This window comes from Coffea arabica, chromosome 11e (assembly GCF_036785885.1).
Source record: "Coffea arabica cultivar ET-39 chromosome 11e, Coffea Arabica ET-39 HiFi, whole genome shotgun sequence".
Lineage (NCBI taxonomy): Eukaryota > Viridiplantae > Streptophyta > Magnoliopsida > Gentianales > Rubiaceae > Coffea > Coffea arabica.
Window position 1 is genome coordinate 52,258,230 of NC_092331.1, and position 27,036 is coordinate 52,285,265.

The 27,036-nt window shown below is 33.8% G+C and overlaps 2 protein-coding genes and 1 long non-coding RNA gene across 3 annotated transcripts; all 3 read left to right on the forward strand.

Moving 5' to 3' along the window:
- The first annotated feature begins 9,740 nt into the window (after window positions 1–9,740).
- LOC140021688 (uncharacterized) lies at window positions 9,741–11,535 on the forward strand. The gene is made up of 2 exons (XR_011825585.1): window positions 9,741–9,839; window positions 10,880–11,535. It is a non-coding gene; the product is annotated as an uncharacterized lncRNA (long non-coding RNA).
- A 1,848-nt stretch (window positions 11,536–13,383) lies between these two features.
- On the forward strand, window positions 13,384–13,689 carry LOC113718481 (probable truncated L-gulonolactone oxidase 7, mitochondrial). Its single transcript, XM_027243384.2, has one exon. It carries the CDS (start codon window positions 13,384–13,386, stop codon window positions 13,687–13,689), a length of 306 nt encoding a protein of 101 aa, XP_027099185.2.
- A 6,846-nt stretch (window positions 13,690–20,535) lies between these two features.
- On the forward strand, window positions 20,536–25,146 carry LOC140021048 (probable L-gulonolactone oxidase 6). Its single transcript, XM_072071769.1, has 4 exons — window positions 20,536–21,258; window positions 21,973–22,228; window positions 22,588–22,689; window positions 24,310–25,146. Exons 1-4 carry the CDS (start codon window positions 20,566–20,568, stop codon window positions 25,023–25,025), a joined length of 1,767 nt encoding a protein of 588 aa, XP_071927870.1. The 5' UTR covers window positions 20,536–20,565; the 3' UTR covers window positions 25,026–25,146.
- Window positions 25,147–27,036: the final 1,890 nt, after the last annotated feature.

Here is a 27,036-nt window from a genome sequence, read left to right on the forward strand (position 1 = left end):
TCTTTTGAATGTTGTCATGTGTTATTCAGAAATATCCTATTTTAATTCTTTTTTTCCTTTGAGTTTGAATAAGGTTAAAAACTCAAATACACCATATATATATATATAGAAAAATAAAAATACAACAAAACTGGTTACATAAATTTGTTATATTTTACATTTTTATCTATTGTATTTTGTTTTTTATCTTGTCAATATTCATGGGAACTTTAGAAAAAAGTTGAGTTAGAATGGAATATTTATAAAGGACTTACGGCAACAAAATAGAATGTAGAACAAGAAGAGGTAAAGGAAGTACCACAAAAGATCCATAATTTTTCTGAGTAACTTGTATGATTTGCCGTTGCATCTTATGCTTAATTTCTACATTTTGGTGGTGGGCAGCGCCAAGTACTTTGCACGAGGTACCCTTGAAGCCCTTGAACTTTTACTGAATATGATATTTACTCTCACAACTTCTCGTTTCTACTTTTTAGTCCTTAAATTTTTTTATCTTCAATTTATTCAGTATGGAAGTTTCTTGAAACACGGATAGGTCCTTTCATCAACAACACATTGTTATAAATTTACTTCACCATGCTTAGTTAGTTTTAGATTTTCTAACAAATAGACACCGATGATAATATATTTTGACTATTTAAGAAAATTCATTTACATAACTATGCATTTGCAATCACTAAAACAAACAAAGCCATAAAGATTTTACGTACCGTTTCATGACTACAATTTTTTTTTTTTGGTCAAACATTACTCTTATAATTGTATATATGGATGAAGTATTTGATTTTAACTTTAGAGAAGCTAAATATAGGGTTGAGAAGAAATACCATTATTTGAAAACCCATGATCCATATGCAGCCATTGCCAATTGGGATATGATTTACGCTGCAGCTATACGATTTTAGACAACATCGCTCTCTCCTACAACTTCATCATCCAAGAAACCAACAGTGTAACCTTAGCAGTATGGAATTTGAAAAGTAGTTGCAGATTAAACAACATGATTATCTCTCAAACCGTCCTATGCTTCTTGGAATCGATACAAAACAATGATTCGAAGCTGAAACTTTAATTTCATCAGATCAAAGAAGTATAGGAGAAATTAGTCCCGCAGGAGGACTACCACTGAGTTAAAAAATTGTGGAGCAAATGATCAAATATTTTAATATAGTTTTTTTTTGTTGCAGTTGAAATTTCTTATGAAAGTTCATCTTAGGCATGGCTAACATTTTGAAGAATTTTGCATTTTTATATTTTGAATTAAGAGAGATGCACATTGATATGTGGACAAACAAAACCTCTGCATATAAATAAGTTGAAACAATAGTCCCTATGCTAGCTAATTGAAGAAACAATATATTGACAACAGCCAGATGTATCCTGATGCTAGCCCCTCCCCAAAAAAAACACTGTGGGAAAAAATTCAAAGGATTTTCTCCATTATGAATTTGAAGTTTAAAAAAAAGGTTTGGTGTAACCATGGTTTTGAAGATCATAAAATCTTCATTATGAAATAAAATGGAGAACCGAAGATAGATTCTTAAAAGTACTCAAAAGTGAAAAGAAAACTTCCCCCATGCCATCCAACCTTTAGTTGGCTAAACTACGAGAAATTATGTGGAGACTTTAAAAAAGAAGAAGAAGAAGGAGCAAAAGAGACGCCAACCCAATTAAGGAGGAATGGATGTGGAAGAGCTTGAGAATTGAATAAAAAATCTCATAGTTTACTAGAGGCAAATATTTTTGTGGACAGATGACTGTCTATGGTAAAAAATTATTAATCTTCTCCATAACAAAAAGTCAATTACTTATGTGAGATTTTAGGCCTATCCCCCGGCGGGGGAGGGGGCGGCGGAGAAGAGAACAAGACGAAGCTTTTTCCTTCCAACCTTACTATGGTGTAGATCTTTCTGTTGGTTTTCTGTTAATGAAACATTGTGGGCTGCTAAAGTCATTGACTCCACTATTGCAATTTGGCTTTCTTGTGGCATTCTACAAGTGCCAGAATGATACAGAATTTTTTAAGGTCCAAAAATTAATTATGTATTTCTTCAGGGCTCTTTGCTGTTGAATGGACAGAATAAATTGTTGGTGAAGTATTATTTGGTATAATTTACTGAAGTAATGCATAAGTTGCAATGAACAGAGATTAATTGAATGAAGGCATATAATTTGAATAGTGAAATCTAGCATTTGTTCATAATTTATTATCTTAATTCTTCATCAAAAAACTATAACCGGTCTACATTTCTTGAATTTGTTGCGAAAGTATGATTCATTGAGCATTTATCCTCCTCTGTCTTAGGAATTTTTGTTGCATCCTTTCTAAATCCGATAAATTGATATAGGGCTCACCCTTAACTAAGGAACCATCACAGGTATAGGTGGCAAACCAACCCACTTAACTAAATTTACCCATATCCGCTCATGAATAGATGGGTTTGGGTATCTTAAATTTTTGTATATGGGTATAAATGGGTTACCCAATAATATCCATTGAATAGGTTACCCAATAATACCCATTTATTAAATGGATATTATTGGGTAATCCATCAAACTCAATTAACCCATTTAAAATTCTCTTCCCCCAAGTCTCTTCTCTTTCTCCATCCATTTTTTTTAAGATTTTTTATTTTGTCATGATGTTAACTACTTTTGTTTCATTATTATTATTATTTGTTGGTTTTATCTTATTATTTTATTTTCTCTTAATTTGTTAACTTACTCATTTTTCAGCATTACCAATTTATGATAAGTTTTAGCCTCTTTTCTTATCTTTCTAAAATGAAATTTTAAATTTGTATATGAAAAAAATGTTAGGGGTTCAAAATTTTTGGATTAAGTTTTTATATTAACTTTTATAGTACTTAGTTCAAATTTTTATATTCTTATTATTCAATTATTAAATAATATGTAATTTTGCGACATAGAGTATAAATGGAAAAAAATTGGTAATTGGGCTTATTGAGCATTATATGTAAATATTTAAAACTAATGATGGGTACAAAGAGCGGTATAAATTGATAACTTAATTTGCAAAAATGAATTTAAATGAGTTTACAAAAAGTTAAAATAAATTGGTTATAAATGGGTAATTGGGTTACCCAATTCTTTTTTTGACTCACTTACCCCATTACCCATTTTACCCAATCCAAATCCGCCAAAATCACCCATTTTGACACCTCTAATCACAGGGAGGATTGAATTGGATAATAAGGTGAGAGGGATTATAAATAGAAGATTCTGTTTTTAAAACCTCCCACTTAGAAAAATAAATAAATAAAAATAAAAAACCATCACCTTTGGACCCTTTGAAAATTGGGCATGTGATATGGGCATGACTTATTCCAGCTAAAATTCGCTCAAAAAAGTGAAAAGGGACCAAAGGTAATTATTTTTATTTGTTAGGGACTAAATTTGCTCCTTTTCATTCTGAGATACTAAATTTTTACATAAGTGATATGTAAGGGACGATTGGTGCAATTGTCCCTTCATCGAACCCCTAAATGCAAGAGCTTTTGATCCATTTTTAACAATGTATCAATTGCGTCCAATGTGTAAAGAAACCTTTTAGTATTCTTTAACTTACTCAATTGACTATGGGCAAATTGTTGTCCCTAAAAGTAGCTTTTAGGTTAATCCTTTTTTTTTTTTTTGGATCATTTGAACCCACTCGAGCTACAAGAAGAAATTGGCTGATAGGGTGTTAATTGTTGGTTATTTTATTGTTAATTTCCCCTTTTATCCTTACCAAATATTGTTTTAATTATTAATATTTACTTATATTTGGTATTGGACTCAATTTTAGGGAGTGGAACAGAAAAGCACAAAATAGGAGGGATTTTCGGGAGACAATGGAGACTTCAAACAACCGGGCCCACATGGTGCTACAAAGGGATTGCATGTCCTTTGCTGATTGGGAGATTGGAGTACGAAGGTCAATAGGAAACAATAAGGGAATTGGGCAGAGTTTGACTTCTGGTAACCTTTCACTCAATTCGGCGGGGACCACGGAGTATGAAGCATTAGTCATGTTGGGCTTTTAAGAAGAAAGAAACGTACAGAGGCTTAAAACAAGGAGTAATTCGGCAGCCTTGTTACTAATTTGTGGGGACCACCGAGAGAAGTTAGGCAATTGTTTAGATTAGGAACAATGGGTGGTTGCCTTATTCTTTTTCTCTTCTTATTCGGTTAGGAGACTAGTCACGTAGTTATATACATTGGAGGCTAATGAGCCGCATGTCTGGGTCCGGAGGGGATAGTATCACGTTGAGAACTTTCTGAACAATGAAGAACTAAATTCTTATTTTCTAGTCGAAGGTCAATTTGAAGGCGCGGTTCCAAATATCTGTGAGATCGAATTAATATTATTTATTTCTTTTATTCATTGGTATTTGTACGTTTTCTGATTTAATTGCTTATGCTTGTTATGTTATTTGAATGTCAAGGGCCCGATATTTGAATTAACCTAATGATCTAATGCCAAATTAATTGATTGAATCCGTAATTGTTCAATTGATTAATACCAGTGGCGACTAGCGTGATTGGTTTCATGTTAGGGAAACGTATGATCTAACTTAAACAAACTCTCGTAGCATGTTTGTTGGTTAGGGTTGGGTTTTTCTAATTATTAATGCAGTCAAGTAATTAAATCCTATGGTCGTACCTAAGTTATTTCTTGGTTAGAAAAATAGTTAACGGTCGTACCTTAACTATCGAGAATTAAGGAAAGGCTGGTTGTTCATCGCGTGTATGGCAACTATAACCAATCTATTAATGAGTAATTGAATTATCTTTGCGTCGATGATCAGTTACATGGACCGTGTCTGAAAAGTTGTACCTTTGACTAGAGTCATATTGGTTATTGATTAATTTCTATTTATTTCTATTAGTTGTTTTATTAGTTAGTTAATTAGTTATTTTATATTCTCCAAAAAACCCCCATACTTCGAACTCTAAAAGAAATAAGTTATCCCCAATCCCTGTGGATTCGACCCTACTCACCGCTATATACAAAATCTGTATTTTTCTTGAATAGGTAATTATTATTGCACAGGCTCGACAACCTGTCAATTTTTTGCGCCGTTACTGGGGACTGGTGCCAGATTAGTTTGTTTCTTTTTGAGTTCATCTTGTTTTTATTTTTTTTATTTTTCTCTTATTTTTTTATATAGTTTATGGCTTCTAACACTCCGTATTTTGGTGATAGACTGGATTTTATTTCCAGGGAAGGCAATGAGGCTTGTTTTTTTGCTAAGTTTGCATATTCAGAGGCACTAAACTCTATTAGAGAAAGAATGGCTGCTGCAACCTGTAAAATTTGTTATGCCAGGGATCATTCAACCGGTATGTGCCCCGAATATCAAGATAATCTGAGTGTCCCACTCAATAATTATGGAGATTTTTCACCCTGGTCTCAAACGTGGTATAACTCTAATCCAAACGGGTATGATCAAGAATGGTGGGATAACTCCAGTTATAATTATACAACAGGGCCAATGAATTTTCAGCAGTATGAGTCTCAAGAATCATCATCTATGTCAGGTATGTCTCTTGAAGAAATAGTTGAATCAATAGCTACTAATACATATCAATTCCAACAGGAGACACAAATGAGAAATGGGATGATGAATGATGCAATGAGTAATCTGGCAGATCAAATATGTCTATTGACATCTAGAATAAATCGATTGGCTTCTCAAATTGAAGAATTGCCCTCGAAAACCATTGTTGATTTTGAAGAAAATGAGAGTGCAATTTGCTTGACTAGTGATGAGGAGATGTAAGAGTGTCAAAATGAGAGATCTGCAGATGCAGTTGAAAAAGAAGCCGAAAAGGAAGAAATGGAACCCCAACCGCAACCCATTCAAATGAAAGAATCCAGTGAACAATCATCAAATGTGTTGACACCCCCTCCATCCCTTAATCTATATTCTCCTGACTCTTACTCTATAATTTCTGTTAATGAGATTGATTTTGTTATATCGGAAGTTCTTGAGTCTCATGGCAGGAATGAGTTAAGAGTAGTTATGGTCAAATATCTTGAACCGTCGAATGCTCTTGATGGAGTGAATGAAAAATTGCGATCAATGCTTGATTATTTGGCGCCATCAACTAGTCCATGGAAGACTGTAGCTCGTGTGCTCAAAGATTACTCCATCTATGAGGGTTACCAGGATCACATTGAAGATGAAGCATTGAAGCAAGTTACAAAATTATCCTCCGTGAACAAGCATAGCATGTCTAGCCAAAGACATTAAAGAAAGGCGCTTTTTGAGAGGCAACCCAATTGTTGATTTTGTTATTTTTGTGTTCAATTTCTTAAATATGTCGTTTCTCACTTGGGTACTAATCACTCTTGATGTTTCCTCACTATGACCAAAATAGGTAATCTTGGCGTGCCTACGCGAGGAGGGCACGCGTTAAACGTCTAAATTCAAGTCTCATGGTCAGTGGACGTTTTATAATCTTAGCGTGTCCACGCGGTGTTTGAAAACCCAAAAATGAATTAAAAAAAATTTAAAAATTCACATTGAAAAAAAAAAGAAAAAAAGAAAAAAAACATTTTTTTTCCTTCAAAAATTCAGATTTTGAAAATTTAAATTCGAAAAAAAAAATTTTGAAAAAAAAAACATTGAAAAAAAAACCCCCCAAAAATATTTTATTCTCTTTTTTCTTTTCTTGTTTTTCTTTTTTCTTTTTTCTTTCTTTCTTTCCCTTTTCTTCCTCTTCTTCCCCGCTTCCTTTTTCTTCTTCTTTTCTTTTCTTCTTCGACCGAGACCCAAGCCACACGCCGCTCCACCTCACTCACCTGCGCTCGACCACCCCAGATCCCCTCGCGTCCATCCATAAAGCTCGCGCGCCGCCAGTAGCTCCAGCCAGAAGTCGCAGCCACGCGACAGTCGAGCGCCGCCCATCTCCTCCTTAGCTGACCAGCACACGTCACCGCTAGCTCCCGCGCCTCGCATAGCTGCACGCCGCTAACCAGCTGCGCGCCACGACCTCCCAGCTCGCTCCCACCTCTGCAGCAGCCTCTTGTTCCATCGCACGACTTTTTCTTCCTCCCACGACCTGCCCTAAACGCTGCCGTGCTACCCCAAGCGCTCAGTCCCGCTGCCACCAACGGTGTCCGGTCCCTTCTTCCCTCTATGGTTTACCAGTACCTTTTGCTTTTTAGTGTTTTTCTATTCACGGTGGGCAATGGCTTTTTGTTTGATCGATATCTGGCCCCTTTTCTTGTGTTTCTCTTTTGCTTTTGTTTGTCTGGATTACTTGTTGTTGATTGAATTTGGGCGCTCCTGCCATCGATCGATCATATTTGATTTAATTCTTCCTTATGTGCCCACCAGTGGTACTGGTGGGGTCTTTTGACTATAGTTGTTGCTTACATTTGGAGATGCTTGCTTGTTTGAAAATTCAAGTTCTTGTCATTAAGTTGTTGCTCCAATTCTGATATGCTGTTGCTAGAACTTTTGGTTGGATTGAGTGTGCAATCAACTGTCCAATTGGTGGTAGTTGTTGCGATTTTGGGTAGAATTGTGTCTATTTGCTGAGAGTTGTTGATTTATTAAGACACTAGCACAGCTCCTAGTTTGTTCGACCTGCTGTTTTGATGCATTGTTAGGAGTTGTGCTCTGGTATGGTGGGGTACTTTCTGCGTCTGTTTGTTGAATTGGAAGGCTACTGTGTCTCTTCCTTTGCTTATTACTGATCGATTGTGCCTAATTAACCTACTTGGGGTACTCTGCCTCTTAAATTCAAGTCCTACATCTTTGGAGCATTTGTTGCACTTTTGGACTGCATTGATCCTGAAATTGACTACATTGGGACCGCAAGTGCTTATTGATTGTCATTGCTATACGTGTTGGGGTATTTGTATGTCCTCTGGGTGGTTGAATTGTGCATTTTATTCGTTGGGTTGGCTTTAAAATTGTTATTGTTTTGAATTTTTGGCTTCCATTATTTGTTGGCAATTGTAGTCTCTTATTGCTTAGAGTGATATCTAGAGTCCATGGTAAAGCCATGAATGGCACCAGCTCCAAATGCGAGTTGATCCATAATTTTCACCTGAACCGCCCCTATTTTGATGACTTCAGGGAAGTATTGCTGCCCCTCACCTTCCTTCTACTTTTACATTATCACATTGAGGGCAATGTGTCATTTAGGTGTGGGGGGAGATCGTTGTAGTGCTAGTATTTTTATTTTTAGTTTCTAGGGGTTTTTCCTTTATTTTTAGTTAGTTTTTGCCTATCATTCATTTATTTTCGTTTCTTTTTCTTTCTAGTGATCAGTTTTATATGAATACCAAGTTTTGATACTGGATTGTTGTCTCTAATTCTGCTATTGCCAAGTTTTAGTAATAAAAGGATATCAAGTTGATGTGGTTGAGTTCAGGAATATCTCTTTAGTGAATATCAATACTTGCTTAACTTTTCCAATTTTTGGTTAACTTTTCTAGGCATAGGGAATGATTGTTGGCATTCTTCATGTGAATTGGTTCAATTATTAATTTTAGTTCTCCATGTTTGGAATTTGAGACTGGCTGCTGTTATTTTTATGTTATTTTTAGTTATTGTGCTATATGATTGTAAATAAGAGGTGACTGTACTCCGCTAGTTATTACTACTGAGTAACCAGGGATCTTCACCTAAAGTGTCGATTCTCGCGTCAAAATGTAGTAATTGCTATGAGTGTGTGATCCCGTAGCGATTGGAGCTGAGTAACCGGGCTCCTCCATCTATCAAATGTTGGAGTTCGCGTCAAAAGGCTCTAAGGGCTATAGACTAAGTCTTTTGTTATTCAAAAAAAAAAGAAAAAAAGAGAAAAAAAAGAGAAAAATAGAAAAGCGTGATAAAAAAAGGTGAAGGTTGTGTAAGTGTGTGTCTAAAGTCAGCTTACCGATCTATGGGTTAATGTTGAGATTTGGATTAATAGTTGGACCATTTGCTGATAAATGTGAGCAACCATTCCTTTTTCCTTAGATTAGTTTGCTTTAAATTGGAGGAGTTGGTGGTTAGGAAGCTAACCAGAGTGATTTTTCTTGGATCTTAACTTGTGATGCTTGATATATGTTTTTCTGGATATCTTGGCAATACGGTAGTTGGAGCAATAGCCATTATCAAATTTTGGTGGTCAATTGCTATTCTCATGCTTGAGGGCAAACATGATTTAGGTGTGGGAGGAATTGACAGGGTGTTAATTGTTGGTTATTTTATTGTTAATTTTCCCATTTATCCTTGCCAAATATTGTTTTAATTATTAATATTTACTTATATTTGGTATTGGACTCAATTTCAGGGAGTGGAACAGAAAAGCACAAAATAGGAGGGACTTTCGGGAGACAATGGAGACTTCAAACAACCGGGCCCACATGGTGCTACGAAGGGATTGCATGTCCTTTGCTGATTGGGAGATTGGAGTACGAAGGTCAATAGGAAACAATAAGGGAATTGGGCAGAGTTTGACTTCTGGTAACCTTTCACTCAATTCGGCGGGGACCACGGAGTATGAAGCATTAGTCATGTTGGGCTTTTAAGAAGAAAGAAACGTACAGAGGCTTAAAACAAGGAGTAATTCGGCAGCCTTGTTACTAATTTGTGAGGACCACCGAGAGAAGTTAGGCAATTGTTTAGATTAGGAACAATGGGTGGTTGCCTTATTCTTTTTCTCTTCTTATTCGGTTAGGAGACTAGTCACGTAGTTATATATATTGGAGGCTAATGAGCCGCATGTCTGGGTCCGGAGGGGATAGTATCACGTTGAGAACTTCCTGAACAATGAAGAACTAAATTCTTATTTTCTAGTCGAAGGTCAATTTGAAGGCGCGGTTCCAAATATCTGTGAGATCGAATTAATATTATTTATTTCTTTTATTCATTGGTATTTGTACGTTTCCTGATTTAATTGCTTATGCTTGTTATGTTATTTGAATGTCAAGGGCCCGATATTCGAATTAACCTAATGATCTAATGCCAAATTAATTGATTGAATCCGTAATTGTTCAATTGATTAATATCAGTGGCGACTAGCGTGATTGGTTTCATGGTAGGGAAACGTATGATCTAACTTAAACAAACTCTCGTAGCATGTTTGTTGGTTAGGGTTGGGTTTTTCTAATTATTAATGCAGTCAAGTAATTAAATCCTATGGTCGTACCTAAGGTTATTTCTTGGTTAGAAAAATAGTTAACGGTCGTACCTTAACTATCGAGAAATTAAGGAAAGGTTGGTTGTTCATCGCGTGTATGGCAACTATAACCAATATATTAATGAATAATTGAATTATCTTTGCGTCGATGATCAGTTGCATGGACCGTGTCTGAAAAGTTGTACCTTTGGCTAGAGTCATATTGATTATTGATTAATTTCTATTTATTTCTATTAGTTGTTTTATTAGTTAGTTAATTAGTTATTTTATATTCTCCAAAAAACCCCCATACTTCGAACTCTAAAAGAAATAAGTTATCCCCAATCCCTGTGGATTCGACCCTACTCACCGCTATATACAAAATCTGTATTTTTCTTGAGTAGGTAATTATTATTGCACAGGCTCGACAACCTGTCATTGGCGGAAGCTAAGTCTATGGAGAATATAGGCCTCAAAGGTCCTAATTAATTGGAACACACGTAGGGTTCACAATCAAGATATTCTCATTTTAAATTTGGACAATTGATATTAGTGAATAGAGGTAATGAAACAACATTTTTGGTATATAGCAAATGGTGTTAAATGTTTAGATTAGTATGCTAGTAGGCCGGCCCTAACCAAAACTTTTGAAGCCCCATCTTTGTGATGCCATAACTTTGAAAATAGTTGATGGAAAATGGAACTGTTTTCTTTTCTTCTTTTCTTTTATTGATACAAAAAATTTTGGGAACAGGGGAGCCCCAATTCTGAATTGCCTCAGGCGCTAGAGGAGCTTATAGCAAATGGCTGATCAGATTAACGTCACACCAAAGACTAAGATTCTTTTGTAAGTCTACAAGCCACTACAGCCCTTTAGCAATGAAACTCAATAAAATGATGGATCATGGTCTCAACTCTTGGCAGGAAATGGTGAATGCTCAAAGGACACAGCATCACCTTGACTTCTATTAAGGATGCCACCTTAATTAGTGTCACATGCAAGTGGATCGTACGTGCTTATTGTAAATGGACAGCTGCAATCGTGGCCACTATATATCCAAAACTATCCATTGAAGATTATGGAAAACGAAAGTGTTAACAATTGGCAATGGACAATTGGGAGTAACAGCGTGGAATGTCACTCCACCCCCACCACAACAATATCATCCATTGGAGTTTAATATGTTCGTGAAATTTGCTGAAACAAGTGCATGCTTTTTTATTTATGGTTTAAGGAAGAACATTTCTCCACGTATTGATTATGGAGCTAGGCTTGTCTTTAATTAACACATGTACAAGAAGAGTTGGAGGAATTTCTTGCTTCTTCCATCATTCCAGCTGTTATTGCCGACTACAATTGAATATATTTTGCGTCCACTTTACATAAGAAACAAAGACGCGTTGTTATTATTTGTGCTACCAATCCACAGTAATTGATTAGAATCCACTCAAAGAAGTGATGATTTTGGACCATATGGTGCACGGTTGATCTGGCTGGCCAGGGGGCAGCCCATGAATTTCTGCATGAAAATGGCTTTGGTACTACAAGCTTTAATTTGGCATAGTATCAGATGATGAATTGAGAAAGTTAAAATCAAGCTTTGAAAAGAAGGCAATGTACAATTATTACTAAGATCTATTGGTCGATTCTATGAAATTAATCAACAGAAACAATCAATTTAATATGGCTTAAAACAAAGATCTTGGAGTAATTTTCCTGACAAAATTTTGAATACTCAAGAGGATTTTGAGGAAAAACGAAAATAGCCAAAACAAAAAAGGCTCATTCGCTGTTTCTGCATTTTATTCGTGGGCTTTTAGATGGGCTGCGGAAGACGTTATATGCTTTGCTCAGGTTACTTGTCCAGTTTGCAATAATATGCTAACTAGAAGCGTGTCTGAATAGAAAATTATTTAAAATATTATTTAAAATAATTATTATAATATTTTTTTATCTATAACATATATGAGATAAAAAGATAGCAGTTGAAAAGATAAAAAAAAAGTTGAATAAAAATTGTATTTATGACACAGGCAAAATAAAAAGTTGACTATGCTCAACTTGACTAACATAAACCAACGTTTTATGCTGCAGTACTTATCTCCGAGAATTCGGTGTCTTAATAATCCATTTTAGGTTAAAATGGTTATTTTAAATTTTTTTACATTATACTTTAAGATTTTTGTTTATTTTTTTGATAAAACATAAATCAATATTATTAATCATATTGCTGGAAATCGTCCAGTATTATTAATCAACATTTTTGTTTATTAGTCGCATAGAACAGTAGTTAGCTGATAGACGTGATAATTTTGAACACTTTCTTTAACGTTAATTAAATCGCTTAGATTTTAAATAATCGAAAAAATATCTATAAATCAGGAATAATGTTATAAGATAATGATAAACTTACAAAAAATTAGTAGTTAAAAGCAGTTTGTAGCTTTTAAAATCATAGCGTATGTCATCTTCATATCTTCCGAAATGGGCAATAGCTTCCATAATTTGCCATTTTCTGTTGAAGTAGGAACAAATGCTTTCACAGTTTCACAGAGCCAACAATTATGTCGGATTGTGTTCTTTGAAATGATAATTCAAATTATTTTTCTAAGTTGTGATTGAGAAATCCATCCATTTAAATAACAGATCCAAATTCTACAAGGATTATGTCTTTTCATGTTTAATCAATCTTCAATCTCTACATGGAAGCAAAGCAATAAAACGAAAAAGTTCTCAGTAAAAATTTTAACACTAGATGAAAATGAGCTCGAAACTTATTTTCTTATTCGTATGAACATCAACATTCTCAAAAATGTATCCATCGAACGGATGACTAATAAAGATTAAGATTGGAAAACCAAAATGTCCTGTGGCGGAAAATCTGCAATATACGTGTGATGTTATCGTTTGGTGTGGTTTTCAATGGCTGCCCTGTGGTAGGCTGTAGCAATCACCTTCAATTAGACGTGTTAAAATAGATGATTCAAACGGATTTGTGCAGGTTATAATAGGATAATGGATATAATTGAGTAAATTTATTTATACATATTTAATAATGGATCAAAATGAATTAACCCATTTAAGAAATGAGTTAAATTGAGTATCCATTTAAACCCATTCAAAGTTCATTGCATATCCGATTATTAATGATCCGATTTAAATGAGTCAACATAATTAGGTTATGATTCACACATCTGCCTTCAATCATCTGGTACATTCCTAGATACCCCAGACCATGCCCTTCGGACCCTAGATTTATGGGCTTATACTACTTGGATACTGCAATCAGCATCAGCTGGTCCAAGATTAAGGACATCATTGAAAATGTGAAGAAATTTGTTGCTTTGCAACCTGAGGCTTTCTGTGGCCTGGACCTCTATAATGGTATCCATGTGAGACATATCACTATTTCAACTGCTTATTTGGGTAAAGATGAAGATGTTATAGAATTCGGTAAGCTTTACTATAGAAGTAAGGATCCAATGCCCCCCAGCATCTATCAAGACATTCTTGAAGAGATTGATCAAATAGCCTTGTTTAAATGTGCAAGGTTGCCACATTGAGGGAAAAGCAAAAATATGGCTTTTCTTGGGGCAATCAAGAAATATAAGAGTGCTAGTGAGTTTTTTAAGGTAAAATAGTTGTATGATCCATTAGGAAAGATGGGATTAGTATAGTGAAGGATCTTCCATTCGGGTCGTTTATCTTTCTATTAATTATTAAGTTCAATTGATCTTCTGTTCTATCTCACTTTCTATCCCATACCATATATATATATATATATAATAAAGTTTTATTCTCATTCTTATCCCTTCATGTTTTCTCTTTCCTATGTGGCTTCACGAGACGGCAAGTAATTTCCTAATAGGATTCTTAATAAATCATATATATATATATATATATATATATATATATATATATATATATATATATATATATATATATAATAATGTCTCATTCTCATCCTTATTCTTTTAGTTTATCTCTTTCCTACGTGGCTTATCGACATAGCAAGTAGGTGCAATGCGCTCTATGAGTTAATCCTCTAATAACCTACGCTATTCTATCCCTCTTTTTTCTCTTGACTTTACAATTCTAGATAATCCTTCTATAATTATCTCTTCCATTCTCTCACCTTTTTTTCCCTTAACCCTAATCGTCAAGCCTAAATTTCCAGGAGATTAGTATAAATAATTTTGAATTATGTTTTTAACTCTCTCTCATCTTCACTTCAAAAGTTCGAAATATCATTCAAATATTAGATTATCTTTATCAGATTATCGATATCGAAGATGCTCTACATTTGTACTCATATATATGGTTATCGATCTATTACTCATCACTTTATCAAGCAATGCAGATGTTTACACTTTTCCACAATGTTTTTGGAAATTTTTTTTTTCCAATGCAAGGACCGGATTTGGAACTTCGTTTTTATTCCCTTCAATGCAAGGACAACATTTTGACTTTGTTTATGCTCGATGTATGTGGTCTGTAATTTCCTACACCTTTTTCATAGCTAGGTCATTGAATTTGAATTTTCTAAGTCTTCAAAAGTTACAGTTTGGTTTTTATTTCTGGCAAGGTTTTTGTAATTAATTTGTTATTTCAATTTATGGATTCACTCTTCAATTCAAGTAGAACACATATTGCTTGTTTGGTTAGTGATTTAAAAGTGGCCTTTTAAACTATGTGTTTTCACATGATTTTTTAATTGCTTTTGACAATTTATTAATTGTCTTCAACAACGTATTAATTTTTTTTATTTTCTAGGTTTTTGGGGTTAAAAAAATTTTGTGCAGTTTTCAATGTTTTTTTTTTAGACTTTGATAGAAAACTTCCAAAGAACAAGCAGGTGTCATTGATTACATAAATGGCAAGGCATCAAGTTCATTGTCATACAGCAGTTCACATTATGGAATATACATCAGACTATTTAGATTTTTTATGTTATTGACTTAATAGCAAAATACATCTTATGTTTTCGTTTTGGTTTCTATTAGCCATGAACAGATTTAGAAGGTTGCTATGTTCCTGTGACTTGATTGATTCTGAATTCTTATCTTTTATTAATATTTCATTCAGCTTCTTTTCTTTTCACATTAATCTTTAAGCCATTTATATTAAGTACCAAAATTGATGTTTTGGTAATGGGTTGACCATTCTTTTGTTTACAAAAGATCAGCCAAGATTTGATCTTCCCTATTTTCAAGTTTTTGAATGTCATCATGTTGTCGATTTTTTTTTTTTGCATTTAGAATTATTAATCACTGAATTAGATGTTTAAATTTACATTATAAGACTATTTTTGAATAACAATTTATTTAAGAAAGGTTATATTAGATTATACAATAAATTTGTAATTTATGAAAATATTTTTATGAACTACACTAAATAATTTATTATTTTTGGACAATTCCCATTCAACGAATGGGTACAAAACTAGTTATATTATGTTTTCATGTGTTATTCATAAATTTTCATTTTAATTATTTTTTCCTTAAGTTTCAAACTTCCCATAACTACTACAAGTGAAAAAAAAACACAATAGATCAAAAAATATATATATAACAAAAATTAAAAAGTACAATAGAAATGGTTATGTGATTTTGTTATATTTTAGTTTTAAGTCTATTGTATATTGTTTTTTTATCTTTTCAATATTTATGGGAACCTTTAAAAAATTGAGTTAAAATAGAATATTATGAAGGACTCATGGCAACATAATATATAGAATAAAGGTCGTAAAAGATCCATAATTTTTTTTTGGTAACTAGCATGATTTGCTATTGCATCTTGAAGCCGCATGCTTAATATTTTATATTTTCTAGATGAGATGTGCACTAGTGCAGCGCTCAAGTATTTTGTATGAGTTAACCTTGAACCCCTTAAACTATTGCTGAATATGATATATACTCCAATAATTTCTCATTTTCTACTTTTTAGTCCTTAACTATTTGATCTTCAATTCATTCAGTATGGAAGTTTCTTAAAACACGAACACGTCCGTTTATCGAAAAAAAAAATTATTATTAAATTGCTCTACCACGCTTGATTAGTTTTTAGATTTACTATACAAATATATGACAATCGTAATATATTTTGACTATTTAAGAAAATTCATTTAGCAACTGTACTTACTGAAACAAACAAAATTATAAAGATTAAGTATTGGTTGGCCATTACAAATTTAACTTACATTTTTTTTTTTTGCAAAACCCAAATTAAACCAAATTAAACAGAAAAAGATTCACCAACCCCCTAAGTATGGAGCTTTTGGTCCATTTCAAACGATGGTGAATGTGTCAATTGCGTCCAACATGTAAAGAAACTTTTTAGTATTCTTGAACTTATTCAATTGGCTATGGGAAAATTGTTTGTCGCTAAAAGTGGCTTTTCATAAAATATATACGTTTTGGATTACTAGAACCTACCGGCGCTATCAGAAGAAATTGACCGGAAGCTAAGACTCCGGAGAATATACGCTTCAAAGGTCCTAAGAATAATGGAACATACGAAGAATAATGTCCACACAAGTTGATTCAATTAATAAGAATGAATCATTTTTTAATATATATATATATCTTTGAATTATGTTGCAGATATGAAAACAGTATCAATGAATGGTTTGTAAGAATCTCTATAAGTGACTCGTAGTTTCAGAAGTATGTCCTGACTCATGATGGTGACCAGAATTTACCTAAATTAATTATTACCAATAAATATGTAGGCTTCACGTTCGAGATATTCCCATTTCAAATTTGGACAATTGATAATAGTGGTCAGAGGTGATGTATCATTTTGTGATATACCGTAAATGGTGGTAAATGTTTACATTAGTACGCTAGTAGGCCGGCCTGACCAAAACTTTTGAAGCCCCCTTTTTTGAGATGACATAAATTCGAAAACAGTTGATGGAAAATGGAACTGTTTTTTTTTTCTTTCTATTGATGCAAAAAACTTTGGCAGGAGGGGAGCCTCAATTCAGGTGCCGCAGGCCTTGAAGAGCTTATATGGTGATTTATATGTTTCGCCTACCAACAGGAATTATATTTAGCATACAGCAGGAATTATATTTAACTTTACCAATTGATTCCAATTGTTTATAAGTGATTACTTTGAACAATTGGTTTTGGGGATTGAATTTGAGCACATCAGAAAATCTTTCATTGTCTAACTTGGTGGCTGATCAGATTGACATCACACCAAAAACAAAAGATTCTTTTGCAAGTCTACAAGCCATTATAGCCCTCTAGCAATGAAACTCGATAAAACGATGGATATGCTAGAGTCCAGACAAAACGTTGTTGATAGTGCTTAAAAAAACCAGCACCAATTTGACTTTATGAAGGGTACCACCTTAATTAGGCTCACACGCGATGGATCGAGGTTAATGTACAGGGACAACTGTAATTGTGCTCACTATCCAAAACAACCCACCGGAGATTGTGGTAAACTTAACAATTGCAATGGACATTTGGGAGCAAGTAACAGCATGGAATGTGACTACACCCCACTACAACATCATCCAACATCATCCGTTGAGTTTAATATGTTCACAAAATTTGTTGAAACAAGTGCTCCTCCGTCCCAATTTAAGAGGTCTTTTTTTTTTATCCGTCCCAAATTATAGTTCATTTTCAATTGAAGAATATAGATAACTTTAAATTTCTTTAAAATATCTTTATTTAATGCAAGTTAGTATTGAATATAACCTAACTATTTAATGCAAAACTAATTAGTCATATTCCATTTAATGTAAGGATATTTTAGAAAGATAGTAAGCTAAATTTATTTTTTCAATAAGGTTAATTAACTTTTCTTAAATTGTATGGAAAAAAAAGGATTATTAAAATGGGATGGAGGAAGTGTATGCTTTTTTTGTTTATGGGTTTTTCAATTCGAGGCATGCATCCTAAGGGCACTACCTAAAATTTGGGCTCTATATATTCTTGTCTTCTTCATTTTTTTTTTGACGCAACATTCTTATAATCTAATATATTTTAGAATAGAGAGAGGGGGAATTTAAAAAAACTGTGTAAAGGATTAGCAGGTATACAGATCTAATTAGACCAAAAGGATGCTCTAACACCTCTTTTAGATTTTGTTTACTATAGATGAGATTCGAATCTCCGACCAACAGTTCAAAGAGAGATTTAATCCTTTTTTGGTGGCCATTGAATCAAAACAAGGTGGTTGTATATTCTTGTCTTCAGGCGATGGAGAAAAGATTAAAATTTTACGATGGACCCCACCAGTTTTGTGTGCTTATTTTGTACTCTAATGGCATGGAATTTTTTTAAAAGAAAATGTTGTAGGCAGATTTTCCACTTTTATTAATCAAAAGATTCAAACCTCGGGTACATCAGGGGCTACCATGCCCATTCTATCAAGACCATCACTAGATCCCAACTCTAGTGCTCGTCACCGCCCTAAATCTAGTAATATTGGCATAAATGTCAGAAGAGGGTTTGTGGGATTTCAGCAGTGGAACGTGATAAAAGTTTATAGACGATATGGTATGAGCAGGATGAAGTGTTACATTCTCCCATGCCCACACCAGAATTCCACCTTCTTGCAGAGTTAGGCATGCCTGTAATTAACACATGTACAAGTATAGTTGGAAGAATTTCTTGCTTCTTCTATCATCATTCCAGCTGTTGTTGCCGACTCCATTTGTATATATTTTGCTTCCACTTTACATAAGAAACTAAGATGCATTCTTATTATTCGTCCTACCATCTGCAGTCATTAGTTGTAGTCCACTCAAAGATGTGATGATTTTGCTTCATGTGATGCACGGTTGACGCGGCTGGCCAGGGGTCGACAGCCCATGAATTTTTGCATGAAAATTTCTTTGGTACTACAACCTTTAGCGTAATATCAGATGATGAATTCGTGAAAGTTGAAATAAAACCAACAGGCAAGGAGAAGAACGGAATGTGCAATTATTACTAACATCTATGAAGTCAAGTCTATGAAATCAACAGTATTGCTTAAAACAAAGAACTTGGGGTAATTTTCTTGACAAAATTTTGAAGACTCATGGAAGACTTTGACCCAAAAAACGAAAATAGCAAAAAGTGATCTTTCCCAAGTTGTTTCGTGTATTGTCTGTGGGGTTTTAGTTGGGCTGCAAAACACGTTATATGTTGATTAGAAGCACTACTAAATAAGGGTTGACGTGAATACACCTATATGCATATACATAAAATAGGTATTAGTGTTATGTGTGTATATATTCAATCTTACTATATTAGTAGTATCTGCACTAATAAGTCTGAATTAATTTATCTTTTTTAAATATAAATACATTTCCAATGTTGTCAAGTTTTAGGTCAATAGTCCTTGGCATGGTTTTTCTAACTAATTTATAGTAGATAACAATTTTGAAATTGCTCCTTTTGACTCATCTTAACTTTGTAACCTTTGTCAATTGAGTTGAAAACAAGGAATTGTTTTTAACCAGTTCTCCCGCTTGGTAATAATGTGCTAGCTACAATTCTTGACAAAGTGATAATTTGGCTGACGAAAACCAAATGTTTATGCTGCTGTCCTTACTTCCAAATTATTTCAGGATAAAATGGTTATTTCAAAATTTTTTTATATTATATTCAATTTATTTACAACTTATCTAAATTTATTTACACCCTATTCTACCGTATTTACACCTTAAGGATAAATTAATTTGAAATGGTACTCGTGAGGTCCCATCCAACTACCTCCAAAGCCAATGACTTTACGCTTTTGATGTCAAATTCTACAAGTATTATTTCCTTTCAAGTTTACTCAATTTTCGATCTCTACTTGGAAGAAAAATAATAAAACAAAAAAAAATTCACTAATAAATTTTAGCACTAGATGAAAATGAGCTCAGAACTTACTTTCTGATTCGTATGAACATCAAGATTCTCAAAAATGCATCAATCGAATGGATGATTAATCAAGGTCAAGTTCGGAAAACGAAAGGGGAAAATACTCGTGATGTCGTCTCCAGACATTATGATAACATGTGTTGCGCTTTTCGTGGATCAAAAATCCTGGATTTCTGTACCACTATCCTTGCCGACCTAGTAAATTCATGAATACCTCCAAAGTCAACGAGTTATTTTCAAGAATTAATAAAGGCCCCCTATTTTTGCTATTTTTCTTGTCACAATCCATCATTTGTTGAAGGAAAATGTTAATCACATTTTACTTTTTATTAATCAGACTTTCAATACTTATCTTATCATACAATGAAAGTCATATGATAAAAATGAAAGTGAAAATATGATTAACAAAAAGTGGAATACGATAAATATTTCTCTTTATTCAATGTGTAATTTATCAAGCTTGGTAAGTACTCCTTCAATACGCCTATAAATTTGCCTAATACAAAGCTTTTGTTTCATCACCCTCAAGTCTTCCCCTTCTCCTCACTCGTAGGACCTGAAAACATGTCCAAACTATATTCTGATAAGACCATTTTCATGAAAATTGGGATATCAAACATTATTTTGTCAATCCTTATTTTCACGGCCGAAAGTAGCCCACCTCAAGATCCAATAAGATGTTCAAATAAAACCTTCAACTGCACCGTAATCAACACTTATGGGTCCTTCCCTGATCGGATCATTTGTCGAGCAGCCGAAGTTGTCTACCCTTCAACAGAAGCTGAGCTAGTCTCAATAGTAGCAAATGCAGCTTTACTAAACAGAAAAATGAAGGTGGCGACTTCAACTTCCCACAGTATTCCCAAGTTGGCGTGTCCTGATGGCGAGAATGGCCTTCTGATAAGCACGAAAAACCTTGATCAAACCATTAATGTCGATAAATCGAGCATGACGATGACTGTTGGAAGTGGGATGACTCTCAGGGAGCTGATTAGCAAGGCGGCCGAGGTGGGGCTGGCCTTGCCTTATGCACCGTACTGGTGGGGCTTAACAGTTGGTGGAATGTTGGGCACGGGGGCTCATGGCAGCTCTTTATGGGGTTTGGGCAGTGCTGTCCATGACTATGTTGTTCAGCTTCGGATTGTCACACCCGCTGGACCTGAGGAAGGTTATGCAAAAGTGAGGATACTTGAGAGTGATAATCCTGAGCTCAATGCAGCAAAAGTTTCTCTCGGAGTTCTTGGAGTAATTTCACAGGTACTTAGGTTGGTACTAGTTTTCATTTTTGTCTGCATCTTTGTTTCTCCTCCCTGCAAAAGTGACTGCATTTAAGGTAACACCTTGTTTGGATTGCATTTTTCTAGATTTTTTATAGAAAATTTATTATAGCGATTTGATTCATATGAAGTAAAAAAATAATTGAAAAATATGTTTTCAAAAAAGGCCTTGGGGATTGGAGGGGCCATCATCATGTGTAGGGCTTTTGATATAGGGGGTAGAGGTTAGAAACAAAATCAAACTTGTTTGGTAAATCACAAGTGAAGTGTGACCTCTCATCCAAGACAAGTAGTGCAAGACTCATTTCGGAAATGGATATCCATTCAACTATGAACCTGTTGAAGCCACTAGTTATATGAACCTATGGCTCGATGAAAGGAACATCATGGTATTAAGAATCAATTACTACTAATTTGAACTTTGTAAAAAAGTTGCAAATTAAGGCATTGTTATTTAATGATATGCAAAAAGTCTATGCGCTTTTTGTAATGCTTATAGTCTTGATTCGAATCAAGTACGGTTATGAATTGGTATAATTTTGGACCAGTAAAATTTTAGATTTTTGATGCAACAGTACGAGAATAGCTTATGTTACTAGTAAAATAATTCATCCTATCTGGAAACAAGAACGAGTGTTACTTTAAGTTATTAGTTTAATAATAATGGTGCTTAAAAAAATTATTGCAATTGCAGGTAACTTTGAAGCTTCAACCAATGTTCAAACGATCTATCACCTTCTTAGAGAAGAATGATTCAAGTCTTGGAGATCAAGCATTAAGCTTTGGATATCAGCATGAGTTTGCAGATGTTAGTTGGCATCCAAGTCAAAAAAAGGTGATTTATAGGGTTGATGATCGAGTTGCCACCAACACCCTGGGAAATGGCCTTAATGATTTCACTGGCTTTCGCTCCACTCCTTCACTTGTTGTCGCAGCAGTTAGATCCACAGGTCCAGCCAAACTTTTCTTTGAATAATTCATTTATTATTTCTCTACCCTTTTATTTTCTATACATTTTTTGAAGGAAAAAAAAAATAAAGAATCCAATAATTTTCAGGGAAGTTGATAATTATATACTTTTTCTGAAAAAAATAAAGCAATTTTCAGGGATTAGGTTTAGGAGTGTAAAAGATTTTAGTCAAATCGGATAGGATACCGTAGTGTTCAAGGTTATTTGATTATTCTAGTAAATTTGAAATTTTATTTAAATTTGACTTATTTATTTATCAAAACGAGCTTTTACTGATGTTGAAAATGATCTATTGTTCAATGTTATCCGTTGTTATACTAGTGAACTTTAACCATGCAGAGGAGATTCAAGAATCAACAAATGATGCAAATGGGATATGCTTAAATGCGGCAACAACAATATTTACATTAAAAGCGACTGCATATGGGTACACCAACGATGGTATTTATTCTTCTCAAACTGTTCATCTATGTGGTTGTCTTTCATCTGGAATTTAATGGGAAAGTGACTTCACAGCTCAAACATGTTCCCCCTGCACCAACTTTATTACATGTACAAAACTAGCAGATTGCCATGTTGAAATATGGTCTAATCACATCTCATAATTAATGCAATTCAGTATCATTGCATGCAGATAAATCATGTTTAATAGTGGCTAATAGTAAAATTTTTCAGCTGTCTCTGTTTGGATTGCTGAGTTTTTCAAAAATTAGTTTTTTAAATACTATTAAAATTTTTAAAAAGTATTTTAAAAGGTATTCTAAAAAGTAATCTAATTTTTTTTAATATTTAAAAAATATCTCAAAATATATTCTAAAAATTCTTCTACTCTTAAATATTTCAAAATATTTTTAAAAATATTTCAAAATATATTATAAAAACTCTGTTGCAGAAAATTTTTTCTAAAACACCCAAAAAAAAAGCTAATCAAAACGCACCTGTCTTCCCAAATTTCTTTGTCATAAAATTAATAATTTGATTATGTCTATGTCTACAAATTTCAAGTCACAACCATGTTAAGTTTACAATTGGTTTCTGTTTAGGTTCTGTTTTCTGTTGGTTTGTGTGTGTATGACTATGCTTGACTTGACTGTATTTGTATGTCAATCTGTCACCTGACCCATGCAATTGCTTTCGGCAGTAAGTTACATGAATACACCGACAAAGTGATAATGGTTTTCCTTTTGCTAAAAACCTGATGTCACATTGGTTTTTTTCTTCTTTGTTTTCGTCAGAGTTGTTGATTTCTTGAAACTTATGTTTTGTTGACCTCTTCATTTCCGGACAAAATATGCTAGTTCATAGGGGTACATGCCTTTTAGAATAAATCCAACAGGAAAAAAAAAAAGTTTAGAAGAGTACATATTAAACAATCACTCTCAAACTTTATACTTTTTTTGGATTTCGATTTAAGATCAAATAGGAAGGTTTAGAGCTTTTGTCCCATTCATGAAATTGCAGCCCACATCAATAGCCCCAAGACAAGAAATACCAACCACCGTAGTACCCAGTTCATAAATACGTAAGCTAACACTCTATGGAGTGCAGAATTTGGCTAGCCTGAATTGGTCAACATGTCAGAGATCCTTAGTAAATTCCAATCTACTCAATGTAAATGTTTTAGTACCATCAGCCTACAAATAAACTATCATCCGAGTATTATATAGTGTTTAAAATAAACTAATTAATCAACTAGAGAGAAAAGTATATGCATTACAAATTTAATGGGATTGCCATTTCAGTTGGTGACATAATAATTATGATTATAATTAAGCAAAATACTTAACAAAATGGATTAATCTTTCCTATACTGTCAGTGGTGCATATATTGACGAGTTTAAATGCATGTCATATTATTTGTATTTAAATTTAAACACTAAATTTTACATATATAACATATATTAAACCCTCAAGTGTATAAACTGTCAATATATAAAAGATTTAGTCAAACGAAATATGTCAATACGTTATTTTCTTACAATGCTTGTATCTTTGCTTCATGTTCACAAAAAATAAAATAAAATCCAGCATTGACCAATGACTTTCTGATACATATGCTAGGTATTATATTCAAGGGATATCCAATAGTTGGATATCAAAATCGTCTGCAGGCATCAGGCAGCTGTCTTAATGGAATTCAAGATGCATTGATCACAGCTTGTCCATGGGACCCTAGAGTTAAAGGCTTATTTTTTCACCAAACAACATTTAGTATAGGGTTCTCAAAAGTCAAGGGTTTCATTGAAGACGTACAAAATCTAGTCAATTTGGTGCCTAAGGCCTTGTGTGGCATAGACATTTACAATGGCATCTTAATGAGGTATGTCAAAGCTTCAAGTGCTCATTTGGGAAAACAGGAAGATGGGATAGACTTTGATATCACATACTACAGAAGCAAAGATCCAAACAAGCCTAGGCTTTATGAAGACATTCTTGAAGAGATAGAGCAAATTGCTATGTTCAAGTATGGAGGGTTGCCACACTGGGGAAAGAATAGAAATGTTGCTTTTCTTGGGGCAATCAAGAAATATAGAAATGTCACTGAATTCATGAAGGTCAAAGAAAATTATGACCCAAATGGGCTGTTTTCTAGTGAATGGACAGACCAAGTTCTTGGGTTGAAAAATGGGATCACCATAGACAAGGATGGCTGTGCTTTGGAGGGCCTTTGCATTTGTTCTCAAGATAATCATTGTGCCCCAAGATTGGGCTATTTTTGTAGACCGGGAAAAATTTACAAGGATGCTAGGGTATGTACCCTATCAGCAAAAAGGTGAAGAAAATACTTAAAGTCACAAAAAGATCTATACGTAGAATTTTGGACTTTCTAGGAAATAAATTATTTTTGTAACGTCATATAACTAATGGAATTTTCCAATAAAGTCGACCTTATGCGCATGAGGCCTTTGTGTGTGAAACAAACGTATGAGCTAGGGTAGATGTGAAAATGGGCTCATATCTCCTACTGGCATATCCAATGGTGAGCCCATATCTACCCAAGGCACGTCAGGCCCATTCCAAACTCAGCTATCCCGAAACTAAATCAACCTTAGCCAATCCTTTCACACAAAATAAATAAATTTTTTACTAAAAAAAAAATGGACAAATTTATCGAGTAATAAAATTTTAATTTGATAAACTCAAGTAGAGGTTAGTGAATTCTTACGTGGTATCTCTATAAACTCATATGCTTAGTAATTTAAACTTTTGCTGGTTATATCATTGGACTTGAATAATAATAATCCTTCCTTCTTCATTTTTTTTCCTTTGTTATTTTAGATGAATAAAATGGGACAAAGATAGTTTCTTCATCCATTAAATCCTCCCTTCACATCCAAATATACCAATCCAGTATATCCAACCTTGGAATCTTTGTGCTCCCACCAAAAAAAAAAAAAAAAGAAGAAGCCCATAGAATCTTCTCATTATCAAAATGAATTACATAGCTAATAATATTCCGTGTCCTTTTCCCCTTCAATGAAAGGCATCCTTTTCCTATTATACACATTTTGGACATCCCAAAATTGAGGCCACCAGGGTAAAGGGACATCCCATGAGGAAGCATTCAGAGAAAAGACGAAACTTACAATGGATTTTTCTGCTTTGTTTAGTGAGCCAAGAAGTGGAATACAAAAATTTGATCACGCTATAGATTCCTTGTAGAGTTAATTACATTGAAACCCTAAATACTTTGGGATATTATTACATTACTCTCTTGAGTTTCAAAAGTATACACTTCGCCCTCTCTGAAAAGACCAATCAAACATCTCGACTACCAAGTCCTTTAGAAAAAGAGAACAAAATGAGCTAACTGCCCTTGAATTACTATTACAATTTACATGCTTTGCTTTATCTTGGTAGCTAGCTGTTGGCCAATTGTTTCATCTCTTCTTATTATGCTTTCTACAAACTTTTTCATGTTTAAATCTCGCCCTTCACTTTTATTTTAAGGTTATATTATCCTAAGGTGCTATTAAATAGATAGATTTTGTCAAATTCCATGAATGATATATCATAGATCGGACAAACCTTTTAAGCGAAAAAAAGCAATTCAGACACTAATTGAGGATTACTTGTCAAAATTTATTTGCTTACATCATCATTACAATTTCTAACACACCTTTTTATCTTCCCAATTACCTTTTTATCTCACATACATTACATCACAAAAAGTGCTACAGTAAAAATATCTCAAATAATTTATCCATCATTTCTTTTATTCTAAATTTCTCTTCTAATATTGGAACCTAAATCTTTGAAGAGGTGGATCCAAAGCTTCTATTTTTTTATTTATTATTAGAAAAGCAACATGAACTCACGAGGCTTTTTTTTAATTTATCTTTTAATAGATAAGTTATTCCAAATTGAAAACATATGTTTATGTGTTGAACAAAGACTTCAATTAACTTTGCCTGTGATTTGCAAGGAAATTCATAAATACATAAATAACAGTCTAAAAATTACCTATTGTTTAAATTCAGCAAATGAAACATATTATGGCCAAAGATGCTTTCGGCAATATATCTTCCTGGAATTAAGAGTTCAAACCTCGCAAGACGGATGGGGCACACACATTGCATATTTTAAAAATCTAAGGTAGTAAAGTATGACTATCCCCAAACTAGAGGGCCCTAAAGCGAAATTGAGTTCGTATATGAGTACTATTTATTAGTACTTGCAAATTGTTAAGTACTAACTTTTGCGTTGTCAAAAGGTGGGTAAGGCGTGTGGTGGGTGTGCGCCTAGTGTGTGAACTGTGTGAAGCTTTCTGTGCCGTTCTTGAACCAA

Bases quoted from the DNA above. Each gene is read 5' to 3' on its own strand.
- LOC113718481 (XM_027243384.2), top strand. From the start codon at position 13,384: ATGGGCTTATACTACTTGGATACTGCAATCAGCATCAGCTGGTCCAAG.
- LOC140021048 (XM_072071769.1), top strand. From the start codon at position 20,566: ATGTCCAAACTATATTCTGATAAGACCATTTTCATGAAAATTGGGATA. The intron at 21,259-21,972 runs GTACTTAGGTTG...TTGCAATTGCAG, and splicing joins TTCTTGGAGTAATTTCACAG to GTAACTTTGAAGCTTCAACC. The intron at 22,229-22,587 runs GTCCAGCCAAAC...TTAACCATGCAG, and splicing joins CGCAGCAGTTAGATCCACAG to AGGAGATTCAAGAATCAACA.